The sequence below is a fragment of the Tursiops truncatus genome, chromosome Y (assembly GCF_011762595.2).
Source record: "Tursiops truncatus isolate mTurTru1 chromosome Y, mTurTru1.mat.Y, whole genome shotgun sequence".
Classification (NCBI taxonomy): domain Eukaryota; kingdom Metazoa; phylum Chordata; class Mammalia; order Artiodactyla; family Delphinidae; genus Tursiops; species Tursiops truncatus.
The window spans coordinates 6,112,077-6,125,351 of record NC_133428.1 but is presented as its reverse complement, the minus strand read 5'-3'; the positions used below and the strand labels follow the sequence as shown (position 1 = coordinate 6,125,351).

Here is a 13,275-nt window from a genome sequence, read left to right as displayed (position 1 = left end):
GCTCTTGCCAGTGTTCATTAAGGAGGTGGGTGCGCCACCTGGTGGAAAGGGGTTGTTTTGAATAAAGTCTTGAGAGGCGTGGATCTGTGAGGTGGATGGAGAGAGGGATGGCTGGATGGGTAGGTGGATCGATGGGCAGATGGACAGGTGGGTGAGTGGGTGGATGGAAGGATGGGTGAATGGATGGGTGAGTGGACAGATAGGCTGATGAGTGGGTGGGTGGGTAGACCAGTGGATGAGTGGATAGACGGATGAATGGATGGATGGATGGATGGATGGATGAAGAGACAGACAGATGGAGTGTAGAGGATGAATGGACAGATGAATGGACACACAGGTGGATGAATGGATGGATAGCCAGACAAATGGTTGGTTGGATGGATGGATGGATGGGTTGTTGGATGAAAGGACAGATAGGTCAATGGATGGATGGATAGATGCGTAGATGAATGGATGGATGGGTGGGTGGGTACATGGATGGATGGGTGATGGACAGACGTATGGGTGGATGGGTGGAGGGTGAATGGACACACAGATGGATAGGTGGATGGATGGATGGATGGATGGATGGGTTGTTGGATGAGTGGCTGGATGGGTCAATGGATGGATGGGTAGATGGGTAGATGAATGGATGGATGGGTGGGTGGATGGATGGATGAACAGATAGATAGATGTATGCATACATATATACATACATTTATAGATGCCCATACTAACACCAGGCACTTTTCTCGAAGGAATGGATTAACAGGGTCCCTCGATATGGCTCAAAGTGAAAGGAATGCTGATACAGAGGGGGGAAGGTGTCTAACCTGGAGGGAAGTATCCGAATCTAGATGGAAGCCAGAATTGGAGTAGCTCTGGGTTCAGAAACAGGTGTCCAGCTTACTGTTCTCAATTCTCGCAGTACCTCATTGAATGCCTACATCCAGCATGAACCTGAGTACCTCTGCATCAGCTGTAATTAGTTACATGAAGATGAGGGCACAGCGGAGGAGGGTGGGTCTAATCTAATGTGTATGGGGCCCTTATGAGAAAAAGACGGAGACACACACACAGAGGGAGGACGATCCTTTGAGGATAGAGGCAGAGATGGCAGGGAAGCTGCCACAGGCCAAGGGACACTGGAGATCGCCAGCAAACCACCCAAAGCCAGGAGACAGACCTGGGACAGATCTTTCCTTGGAGCCCTCAGAAGGAACCCACCCAGCCCACACCTTGATTTCAGGCTTCTGGTCTGAAGGGGGTACATTTCTGTGCTGTCTGGGGTAATGTGTTACAGCAGTCCTAAAAACTGAATCGAGTGATGATAAGAAAATCACTGCTTATTTAAGCACGAGAGGAGGTCATTTTCTGCGTGGGGTAAAGAGGCATGTTTTTCTGTGATTAAGGAGGGCTGAGGATCCATATGTTGATTCCAGATGTAGTAGTCATGTATGGCTGGGTAACAAAGGGCTCCAAACGTAGAGGCTATAAACAACAGATGTTTACCATCTCCCAGTTTCCCTAAGTCAGGCGTCCAGGCCCCGGGCTAATGGCGTCCTCTGCTCAAGGGTTCACCGGGCTGAAATCAAGGTGTCAGCCGGGGCTAGGGGTCTCACTGGGGGCTTGGGCTCTCTTCAAAGCTCAGTGCTTGTTGGAAGAATTTCAGTTTCTTGTGTTGGGGCATTAAGACTGTCATCTCCCAGAAGCCACCTGCCAATCCCTGCCAAGTGGTATTTTTCCACCAGGCAGTTTGCTCCCTCGAGGCAACCAGGCAGTTCCTCTGCTGTTTCAAAGCTCTCCGACGTCTTAGCCCTGACTCCGACACCTGATTAGGTCAGGCCCATCCAGAATAATCTCTCCTTCCATTAGCTTGAATCGGTGGATTATAGACTTAAATTACAACCACAGAATTCCTTCACCATTGCTATATAATCCTGGGAGCGATATCTCATCCTATTCCCAGGTCCCCGTCATGCCCAACGAGAGGGATTTATATACCCACGCATATATCACGCCAGGACAAAGGATTCGGGCTACAGGTAATTGGGAACTTTGTTTTTCTGTTTCTGGGGTACATCCCCTGGAGGAACATTTTGCTCAAAACTGTAAAAGGATTTTCCTTGAACATTTCCCAAATTATTACAATCATCTCTTAGTCTTGCCGCTCCGGAAGAAGTGAATACCTCATTTCTTAATTCACTTTGCAAATTGCTTGGTAGAACACAGCGGAAAAGCAGTTTCCAAATTTAACTGTTCTCCAGGGAAATAAGCAAGCCATCCACATGCAAGCAGCCTTTGGGAGAACGGCTTTCAAGGGAACACCAAACACCTTTACGTTCTCCAGAAGAAGAAGACAAAAGAAAGCAGAAAAGATACATACCCCAATGAGAAGCCTGCCTGTGTTCAAAGAGGGACCCCCCTACCTGGGGGACCCTGGAGCCTCCGTTTCCTCCTTGTCAGGTGGATGTCATGATTATATTTGACTATATGGGTAGCATTTAATTCGACTACATATCTCACCCATAGCAGACACCCAGCAAAAACCCAGGAGCCTCTTTTCAAAACTCCACCTGACATAGGGTGGAGTTACCCACTCTCGCCCCTTCTGAAGCAAATGCTTTGGCACTTTCCGTGTTGAAAAACAGAGGGTCTGTGCTCTTGTTCTCCGACCCTGGGTTGTTTATTTTTTAATAAACTTATTATTTTTATTTTTGGCTGTGTTGGGTCTTCGTTGCTGTGCACTGGCTCTAGGCGCACGGACTTCAGTAGTTGTAGCACGCGGGCTCAGTGATTGCGGCTCATGGGCTCTAGAGCGCAGGCTCAGTAGCTGTGGCGCAGGGCTTAGTTGCTCTGCCGCATGTGGGATCTTCCCAGGCCAGGACTCGAACCCGTTTCCCTTGCATTAGGCAGGCGGATTCTTAACCACTGCACCATCAGGGAAGCCCCCAACCCTGGATTTTCAATGTGGGGACTTGTGACATATTTGGGGCATCAGAATCACACGCCTTGTGCAGCGCCTGGCACAAAGTGGGAGCTTAATAAATTGTCATTTGTTAATTTATATCATAAAATTATATGTATATTATTATGCATAAAATATATGTAACATGTAGTTATGCAAAAGTTCATTACATATGAAATACGTTGCATATAACACCTAAAGCATATTATTACTTATTTACATTTAAATTTTAGATATTATTAGGCTTCACCTTAAAATGATAAAATACATAAAGTATATGTCAAGTAAGTAAAAATAATCGATATGTAATTTGTGTCATTTTCAGATATTAAAAATAAATATTATAGAAAAATAAATGTTAAAATGTAAAACATTCAAAATGTAAAAATACTATATGTTTACACTAACATTGTATTACATATGTAGATGTAATTACCTTATAATATAATAACGTTATGCAACGAATCAATTCCTATAGTAAATAAAATAATCAATATGTAATTAGGTAATAGTTTATAACGAAATTATATTACATATTATGTGCGATGCATAATTATAATAGAAATTTAGGCCCGAACACCTGGTCCCGGTCCTAAGGCAGGTGGCCTCACACTCCTGCCTCAAGTGTGGCCTCCGCCTGGACCTGAACACAGGTAGCGGCCTGGGGGCGGGGTGGGCTCGCGCATGAGCAGTGCAAAGCCCGGGGGGGGGAGGGGAGGCCCCGGCCTGCACCACCCCGTCGTCTCCGGAAGTCCCGCCTCTGAGGGCGGGACCAGGGCCTGGAGGAGAAACAGGGAGCCGCCGCGCGGCCGCTTCCGCGGGCCCCGGCGCCGGAAGCGGATATGCGTCACAGGGGCGGGCGGCGGCGGCGGCGGCGGTGGCGGCGGGTCGCGTTGGGGTTGCCTCCGGTGGACGGTCGCGACGCCGGGCGGGGAGGCCGCGCCTGCCAGGGTCGTCGGGGGCCCGCGGAGAGCTGGGGCCAGGGCGGCGGCGGCCTGGGACGCAGGCGGAACCCCGCTCCGGTGAGCGCCGCCCGCAGCCGCCTCCGCCCGCGAGCCGGGCGGGGGTCTGGGAGCGGGGACCCAGTGGCCGTGGTATCAGAGGGCCGGGGTCTGCGGGACTCTCGGGAACAGGGACCCAGGGGCGGAGGACCCAGAGGTCGGGAGTCTGCGGGCGGCCTGGGGGCGGGGGTCGTAGGCCTGGGGACCTGCAGTCTGGGAATCGAGGGCCTAGGTCTGTGAGGAGCCGGGGGAGGGGGACCTGGGGTGACGAGGTAGCAGGGGCCGAGGTCTGCGGGGATCTTGGGGCCGAGGACACTGGGGGCTGGGAGAAGAGCCAAAGGCGTCCGGGGAGACGGGGGTTCCCAGGAGGCCACTGGTACCGGGGAGGGGCGGTGCGGGGGGTGAGGGCAGGGCCGGTGACAGAGAGGGAAGGAGGCGGGGCCGGGAGCTGGGGGGGCCGGGAGCTGGGGGTTCCGAGGTTAATGGGGTTGGCGGGGGTTACAGGCAGCGGCCCGGGACAGGGAAGGCGGGAACTGAGGGGCGGGGGGGACAGTTAGAGGGGCTGGAGGTACTGGGCACCGCGTAGGGTTAGCTGGGGGTATCCGGGCAGCGAAGGGGCTGGGGGTCGCGCCCAGGATGCAGGAGAAGCCAAGCAACAGGGAAGCTGGGAGTACCAGGGCTCCCGGCAGGCAGGCGGGGGAGGGGGTAGGGTGTCCGGGGCTCTGGTTCGGGCCCTCCCTGCGGCCTTTGGGGTCCTGTGGAGCGGGGAGTCACAGGTCTCAAACCAGGCCAGAGCTCCTCTGCAGTGCCCCTGACCCTGCCACGTGGCTTTCCTCCAGCTGGGACGCCCGCACCCCTGGGGTTCCTCCTGGATCTGGGGCGGGAGCTCCGAGAGCTAGCGGGTGGGCGGGCAGACCGGCTGAGGCCGCCACCTGTAGGGCTTGGTGTCCGTGGGTCAGGCTTTCTGGAAGCAGGCACGTCTCTCAGCAGGTGGGAAGAGCTGGGGGAGGAGGGTAGGAGGGGCTCCCTCCCCTCCCCCGGTTTCCGAAAGGTCACTTTTTATGCTTTATCTGGGAACAGAGAGGGTGCCTCTGCCCACAGTGGGGAAGTTGAAGTCGATGGCCCTTGGCTGTTTTTTTCAGCCTGAAACTTCTTTCCTGTTTCTTCCGTGGAAACACAGGGCCACCTCCTCCACAGACCCTCCCAGATGCCTGTCCTGGGCCGTCCCTTCCCTCCCCCGTGAGGTGTGTGCACCCTCTGGTGGAGGTGGCGGGTGGAGCCGGCCTGCCCCGTGTTCGCTGAGGGCAGCGACCGACCCCGCCGAGCTGGGCTCCCACTGCCCTGGCCCCGGGAGAGCTGCCTCTGGGTACTGGGGGCAGGTCAGCGCTGCTGGAGGAGTCGGGCTGCCAGCTGTGCCTAAACGTTTTGTCGGCCCGTTTTCTCCCCTGCTTTAGTGTAATCTCATTAAAAGCACCAACGTCTCGGGCGAGGGCCTTTCCCTCTGTAGAGGCCCGTGTGCCTGACGTACAGAGAGCGAGCAGACTTGCCTCCCTGCTCCGGGCCCGCGGCACCGGCCAGCCTGGGACACCTCGGCCCGGTGCCCGGCCCTGACCCGTCGTGCACGCGTGTTTTTCAGGCCCGAGGTCCCGGCTATGGCTGCGGCTACCATCGTGCACGACACGTCCGAGGCGGTGGAGCTGTGCCCTCCCTACGGCCTGTACCTGAAGCCCATCACGAAAATGACCATCAGCGTGGCGCTCCCGCAGCTGAAGCAGCCGGGCAAGTCCATCTCCAACTGGGAGGTGATGGAGCGCCTGAAGGGCATGGTGCGCGACCACCAGTTCTCCGCGCTGCGCATCTCCAAGAGCACCATGGACTTTATCCGCTTCGAGGGCGAGGTGGAGAACAAGAGCCTGGTCAGGGCCTTCCTGGCCTGCCTGGACGGCAAGACCATCAAGCTCAGCGGCTTCTCCGACATCCTCAAGGTGCGCGCCGCCGAGTTCAAGATCGACTTCCCCACCCGCCACGACTGGGACTCCTTCTTCCGGGACGCCAAGGACATGAACGAGACGCTGCCGGGCGAGCGGCCCGACACCATCCACCTGGAGGGGCTGCCCTGCAAGTGGTTCGCCCTGAAGGAGTCGGGCTCCGAGAAGCCCAGCGAGGAGGTGCTGGTCCGGGTGTTTGAGCGCTTCGGGGAGATCCGCAACGTGGACATCCCCATGCTGGACCCGTACCGCGAGGAGATGACGGGCCGCAACTTCCACACCTTCAGCTTCGGGGGCCACCTGAACTTCGAGGCCTACGTGCAGTACCGCGAGTACGCGGGCTTCATCCAGGCCATGAGCGCCCTGCGCGGCATGAAGCTCATGTACAAGGGCGAGGACGGCAAGGCCGTGGCCTGCAACATCAAGGTGAGGGAGGGGCCCCTGCAGCGCGGGCAGGGCCCCGTGGAGAAGGTCCCCGCGGCAGGCCGCGACCTGCAGGACGGCAGCCGCGGGCAGGGGAGCAGGCGGCCCCGTGCTTCTCTCACAGAGCCTGCGTCTTCAGGGCGCGCGAGGGAGCCGAACGTCCTCCCGTGGCTGCCAGGGTGACGGTCGCCCTGGGAGGAGCTCCAGCCGGGCCCCCAAACGTCCCTTGAAACGAGGCGACGGTTCTTTTACGGCCGCGCACTGTGCCCCGTGCCGCCTGGGCGGGGGAGGCGCGGTAGCCGGCCTCGGGGCCCCGGGGCCCTGTGGCAGGAGGGGAGAGGGGCGCGTTTCCCGCCGGTACCGGGGCAGGGCGTCGGGCCTCCGGGTACGCTCGTGCTCCCGGCGCTGTCCCTGTGGTTCGTGGTCCCCTTCCCCTCTCGGGAGAAGTGGGGTCCTGAGCGCTGACCGTGAGGCTCGGGGCCCGTGGCCACGCAGGGGAGGGCGTCCCGGGAGCCCCTTCCCTGCGCTGAGTCTGGGGGAGCCGGCCTCGCGCGGGCGGGGCTGTCGCCCTCAGGGAGGCTCTCCGGTCGCCGGACCCGCCCCAACCTGCCCCGTTCTCCCTCTGAAGGTTTCTTTCGATTCGACCAAACACTTGAGCGACGCCTCCATCAAGAAACGGCAGCTCGAGCGGCAGAAGCTTCAGGAGCTGGAGCAGCAGCGGGAGGAGCAGAAGCGCCGGGAGAAGGAGGCGGAGGAGAGGCAGAGGGCCGAGGAGAGGTGCGTGCGGCCCGGGCCGCTCGGGGCTCCCGCCTGGGCCCCGTGTGCGCATGTGCGGGCGGCGGCGGCGGCGGTGGCGGCGGCGGGGCCAAGCCCCCTACCCGCGTGGCCCTGCCCAGTGCCCTGGACGGGCCTTCCCCCTCCGAGCCTCCCTGAGTGCCATGCGCGGGTCCTGCTGACACAGGCACGGAGTCTTGGCTGTTTTGCAGGTTTTTGCGTTCAGGCTGAAGCTGCTTTTAAGTGAAGTAGAGAACTGATGACGTTGGCGGGTTTTTGCAAAAACGCCTCATTTAGGTCTGTAAAGTAACTGAGGTTCACGTGTCTAACGGCAAACTCGGGGGACGACCTTTCCCCCTTTTATCTTTTGCTTTGTGAGTTATAAGAGCAACCTGACTAACGATACTACCTGGATTTTAGAAAACAAGGAAAGATTCTTCTTGGTCCATCACGGCTGCTGTGCGCTTGGTGTTTCTTTCCAGCATGTGTGTGTGTGTGTGTGTGTGTGTGTGTGTGTGTGTGTGTTACAGTCAAAGTGTCGTGTGTTTTGCAGAGTGTTGTTCAGTCTTAGGTGTGCGTGATCTGGGCAGTTCATTGTTCACCAGTCTGTTTATCTGTTGCCTGAATTGACTTACCTCTTGCCCTGGCTGTCGGGTTCCTGTTTTGTTTTCCCTTCTTCACCAACAGCACTAACACAGATGCGGAGATATCTCGGCGGGTAGCAGTTCCTTTGTCTGCACCGGAACCCAGTTCCAGGGTAGTGTGTCCAGACCATGCCGCTGTTCTCTGCTCAGCCCCACGTGGCTCCCGCGGGGAGGCGGGGATGCCTGGGCTGCAGACAAGGGTGTGGCCGTTGGTCGGGGGCCAGGAGCCCCGGAGTAAGGCCGTGGGTGCAGAGAGAGGAACGGGCGTCCGGGGAGTGTAGGCTGTGCTCGCTGCGTGGCTGCCCTCAGGAGGCGGCCCTTGGCGGGGACGGTTGGGATCGTGCAGTGAACCGGGCCGCAGCGTCAGCACGGCCCCCTCAGGCAGAACCGGGAAGCGCAAGTGGTGTGCGGACCACCCACCCGCCCTTGTCCCAAACGGGCCTTGTCCTCCCTCTTCGAGGTGGGCCGTGACCACAAGCCCCCGAGCTGGGGGGTGTAGAAGTTCCCCACGGCCTTCCTAAAGCAGCTCTGAGGTCTCGTTAAAGGCAATTTGCTTGACCTTATGGCAGGAAAAGCGGGTGGGGAAACGGGACTGAGAGTGGCCTTGGAGGACACAGAGCAGGACACGTCCTGGTGAGGACCCGGCCTCGCAGCCCCAGGGCGGCGCCTCGGCTGTGGCCACGGAGCGTGGCAGGGCTGGCCTGGCACGAGCGGTGGGCCTGGGAGGCGCCCAGGGTGAGCAGTGGTGGCCAGGGCTGTGGGGCGGAGCCTCGGCGTCTGTGCCGCATCACGGGCGCGCGTCTCTGGGTCCTTCGGTGTTCATAGGAACAGAGTGCAACTGCCCAGTAGCGGTCGCGTTCCTGGTCGTGGCACGCCGTGGGCCATGAGCTCCACAGTTGAGAGCTGTGGGCACTTGAGGCCCGTGAGGCAGCTAGGACCCGCAGCTCTTGACGGACACCTGCTGCGGGAGGCCTTCAGGTGTGTGTGGCCTCCTGGACGCCGGCACCCTCGAGCTGTCCTGCTTCCCCGCGTTAGCTCGGCCTCGGTGCCCAGCCCGCCCCCTCCTCTGCGTCCGGATGAGCTTGGGTCCTCCCGCCGCCTCCTCCGGGCCTGGCACCCTGGGAGTGATGTCGGCTCTCCTGCAGACAGTCCGCCTTCTGGCCTCAGGGGTCTCCTCTGTGTCTGGTCCTTCCCGCAGCGACCTCGCCTCTCTGCTGTGCCGGCCCCACCGGCAACTCAGCGAACAAAAGCTCGCAGGAGATGCGGGTGTGCCGGGTGGACACATCCGTTGGTCTTCAGACCTTCCCTGGGGGTCTGGAGCCATCCTGCTTTCGGTGGCATCCTCATTTCCGAACGAGGAAGGATGTTGTTAGGGTCTAGGCTGGCGGGTGTGGTGCGGGGGTGTTTATGGAACAGTCGCTGTCTCCAGGGAGTGTGTACGCAGTGATCTCGCAGGGTTTCCCCAGGCAGTGCGTCCTCTCGGGACCCCTTGATCGGGGTACACCCCAAGGCAGACCGGGTCGGGTTTGCGTCCCCGTGCCTTTGTCGTTTCCACTACTTCCTATGAAAGGCCATGCGGTACAGTCTCTCGTGTTTGGTCTTGCCCTTAGCTCGCTGCTTCCGGAACCTTCCTGCGGCTGTGTACGTTGCCGATTCCCTCCCGCTCAGGGCCCGCGGGTTCCCAGGGTGTGAAAGCCCGGGCCGGGTGTCTCTGCTGCCGCTGGGGCTGGGGACGGTGCAGCACGCTGGCTCTAAGTTCAGGGTGCGTGCGGCCAGCGGAGGGGCCTCGTCGCTCTGCGTCGCAGCCCTTTCCCCGTCCGTCCGTCGTCGCCCCTCCGCCATCCGGGTGCCTCTTGTTCAAAACTCAGCGGCCGCTGCGTCCTCCCTGGCCATCCATCCCTTTCTTCACGATTCCGGGCTGGGGTCGCACTCAGCGAGACTCTCCCGCGGATGACGCCGGAAAGTCGCAGCCCCTGAGCGCCGCGCTCCTCGGGGTCCCCGGATGCGACTGAGGTTTCTCCGGGGAGGAAGCGCCGCGATGCCGAGCCCCGCGGCCGCCACCCGGGTGCCCTGTGGATGGCGCTCCCTCGCGCATGCGGCCCGCGGCCTCACGGAGCCCGTGTCTCGCTCGCGCAGGAAGCAGAAGGAGCTGGAGGAGCAGGAGCGCGAGAGGCGGCGGGAGGAGAAGCTGCGCAGGCGCGCGCAGAGGCAGCGGGAGCGCGAGCTGCGGCGCGGCCAGCGGAAGCTGGAGAGGCTGCAGGCGGAGGAGCAGCGGAAGCTGCAGGAGAAGATCCGGCTGGAGGAGCGCAAGCTGCTGCTGGCGCAGCGCAACCTGCAGTCCATCCGGCTCATCGCCGAGCTGCTGAGCCGCGCCAAGGTACCACCTGCCGCGCCTGCGGGACACGGCGCCCGGCCCGCGGGTGGGGCTCGTTGCGCGGGACGACGCTTCTGGCGTCCCCGGGTCGGCGCTCCACATCCGCGCCCTGTGCTGAGGGAGCCTGCGGAGCTGTGGGTCGGCCTCCCCACGTCCAGGCCTCGCAAGGGCCGGCCTGACGGGGGGGGGGGGGGGGGGGTTAGGTGGCGGGAAGTGGGGGTGGGCAGAGCCCGCCAAGGGTCGCCCGCCCACCCCCGGGGCTCACTGGGGCCGCGCTGCTCAGGCCCCGTCAGGTCAGCCGCCCTGGGCCGGGGCCTGCCAGGGGTCGGGGCGGAGGCCGGAAGATGCGCGGTCCTCGCCGTGGCCCCGGGAAGCCAGGCGCCTGGAGCCGGGCCGCGCCCCCTCGGTCCGCAGCTGCAGAGCTGACAGGTCTCAGCTGCGCTGTGCGGACGGCCCTCCCGGTTCCCGCACCTGCTTCTCCTGGAGGCCAGGCCGGTAACTGCCGCGAGCCGGGCCGGGGGCGTGGACGGACCTTGCTGGGCGCGCCTGGTGCTCAGGCGGGCCGCGGAGTCAGGCGCGGGGCGACCCTAACCTGTTGTCTGGTTACAGTTGTGATCAGTCCGCGGGAAGGAGCGTGGCGGGCGCGCTGAGACCTGTGGCAGCGTGTTCTTGTTTCATGGTGAATATTGAAGACCCTGAGCAGGCCCGGCCCCGCGCCTCCGCGCCGTAATCTCAGTTCCCCGTGGCCGGCGACCTTCGCACCGACAGCAGGCGCAGAAGGCCCGCCCCGGGGCTGCGGCGAGGAGCTTTGCCAGGGCTTTCCTCCGCCGGCTGGGCAGGACGCCCGGGCGCGGGCAGGTGCGGCGGGCCGGGCTCCAGCCGGCCGGCCGCCCGCCCGCCCACCCGCCGGGTCCCCCAGGCCGGTGTCTGCAGAGCCGCGCGCCGCGGAGCGTCCGTGCGGGTTCAGAGCCCAGCTCAGGCGCGGCCCCCTCTGTCCCGCAGGCCGTGAAGCTGCGGCAGCAGGAGCAGCGGGAGGAGACGCTGCGGCTGCAGCAGCAGGAGGAGCGCCGGCGGCTGCAGGAGGCGGAGCTGCGGCGAGTGGAGGAGGAGAAGGAGCGCGCGCTGGGCCTGCAGCGCCGGGAGCGCGAGCTGCGCGAGCGTCTGCTCAGCATCCTGCTCAGCAAGAAGGCGGACGGCGCCCGCGCGCCCGCGGGTCTGGGCGCCGCGCACGCGCACCTGCTGCAGCCGGTGCTGGACATCCTGCACACCGTGTCGGCCGGCTGCTCGGGCGCCGCCCCGCCCACGCCCACGCCCGGCGCCCAGCGCGAGGACCCGCCCCGGCCGCCGGCCGCGGGTCCCACCCAGAACATGAATGGCGGTGCCGCGGACGAGGCCCCGAGCAAGGAGGGGCAGGATCCTCGCCGTGTCGCCCCCGACGACGGCCCTTCCGAGAAGAGGTGCCCCGGCGTCCTCGCCTGCATCCCCGACAACAACCAGCAGCCCAAGGCCGCGCCCGCCGCCTGCGAGCAGAGCGCGCCCAGGAAGGACGCGCGCTCCGAGCAAGACAAGTGCAACCGTGAGCCCAGCGGGGGCCGCGGCCGGGCCAGCGGGGACCGGGGCAGCGATGACGGGCCCAAGCGGGAGCGCAGCCGGCCGCGGCGGGCGGGCAGCCGGGAGGACGTGAGGCTGCCCAAGGAGCGAAGGTCGCACAGGAAGCGCTCGCACCAGGACGGGAGCCCCCGCCGGCGCAGCGCCAGCCCCGAGCGCGAGCACGAGCACGAGCACGAGCGGTCGCGGAGGTCCCACAGCAGAGACCGGCATGGCCGGCGGGAGAGGAGCCGGGACCGGGACCGCAGGGGCAGCTCGGGCAGGAAGCGCAGCCGCCACCGACGCAGCGAGAGGTCGCGCTCGGGCTCCCCCAGCCGGCACCGCAGCACCTGGAACAGGTAATGCACGGAGGGCCCAGGCAGCAGCCGTCCCGGAGGACCAGGACGGGGGGAGGGGGGGCGCACGTCCTGCTGCTGCTCGCTGCCCCCCACGCCACCCCGCCACCCCCCCCAGCACACCCAGGGAGCTCCCTGGTGAGGAAGGCACCGCCTCCTCTCCCTCGTGGCCGTGGGTCTAGTTCAGAGGCATCGTCCCCGGTGACGAGCTTTCGTTTCCCTTAAAACTGTTGATCCAATAGCTTTAACGTCAGCAGTCCTCTCTGAATCAGGAGGAACACGTAGGCCGCCAGCCGTGAGAATTGCAGACCACCCCACCCTGGGCACACAGGCTGGCAGCGCCGAATCCCTGCACCTGCTCGGAGACGCCTCTCATAGTCACTTCACGGGAGCTGCCTGTCGCGTCACGGGGATGGACTGTCCGGTGTGGCGGCCACAGCCCCATGGGGCATGGAAAAGAGGAAGCCTCGCCCTGCGGGTGTTTTTTTGTTTTTTGGTTTCTTCCCTCTTTTGTAAGTTTAACAGACTGGGAACAAAGTTTGGGTGGGATGCCAAAGGAAAACGGCTCTGGTGCATTTAAGTCATCGGCGGGGAAGCTGTACGTTCTGCAACGCGGAAACTCAGACGTGCCGTCTTTTTAGGTGTGGGCAGGTGCGGAAGTGGTACGGAGGGTCCCAGAAGCTCACTTTTCTACAAATTCAAGTAATTCAGCGTAAAAAAAAAAGGTTGATTAAAATTAGTTTTGGTTCCTAGTCAAGGTTAGCCTGTGTGGTTTTTTTAAGAAACCGTTTTGCTAAATTATTTTTACTTGGAGCGTTTCAGATTTAATGCTGCAAACATGTTAAATTTTATAATCGTTGGCTTCTCTGAGTGAAGCTCAGAAATACTTAAAAATAGCTGTTATCGTCCGCCTTAGGAGAGATGGTGTTTATTCCAGTTTGCATTTTTATGGTGAAATAAAATCCTTTTCCAATGAACTAATGTTTCCCATACTTAATGTGTGTTCGCGTTTTTAAGTTCTTTGGGCTGCCTCACTGACCTGAGCGTGATTTGGCGTATCTGAAATCGCTGGTTTCTAAAGATTCATTTCACATGCTGTGACTTTTGTAAAGTAACTCCCTGGAGGAGAACACGGGTCCTGAGACTCTTTCGATTTGCTTACCGGGAACATAAAAGTGTAG

General features: G+C 61.2%; 1 protein-coding gene across 1 annotated transcript; it reads left to right on the top strand.

Moving 5' to 3' along the window:
* The first annotated feature begins 3,800 nt into the window (after positions 1-3,800).
* Positions 3,801-13,071, top strand: LOC101337983 (A-kinase anchor protein 17A). The gene is made up of 5 exons (XM_019944748.3): positions 3,801-3,969; positions 5,585-6,362; positions 6,988-7,136; positions 9,914-10,154; positions 11,154-13,071. Exons 2-5 carry the CDS (start codon positions 5,601-5,603, stop codon positions 12,099-12,101), a joined length of 2,100 nt encoding a protein of 699 aa, XP_019800307.2. The 5' UTR covers positions 3,801-3,969; positions 5,585-5,600; the 3' UTR covers positions 12,102-13,071.
* The last annotated feature ends 204 nt before the right edge of the window (positions 13,072-13,275 follow it).

Bases quoted from the DNA above. Each gene is read 5' to 3' on its own strand.
- LOC101337983 (XM_019944748.3), top strand. From the start codon at position 5,601: ATGGCTGCGGCTACCATCGTGCACGACACGTCCGAGGCGGTGGAGCTG. The intron at 7,137-9,913 runs GTGCGTGCGGCC...TCGCTCGCGCAG, and splicing joins AGGCAGAGGGCCGAGGAGAG to GAAGCAGAAGGAGCTGGAGG. The intron at 10,155-11,153 runs GTACCACCTGCC...TCTGTCCCGCAG, and splicing joins AGCTGCTGAGCCGCGCCAAG to GCCGTGAAGCTGCGGCAGCA.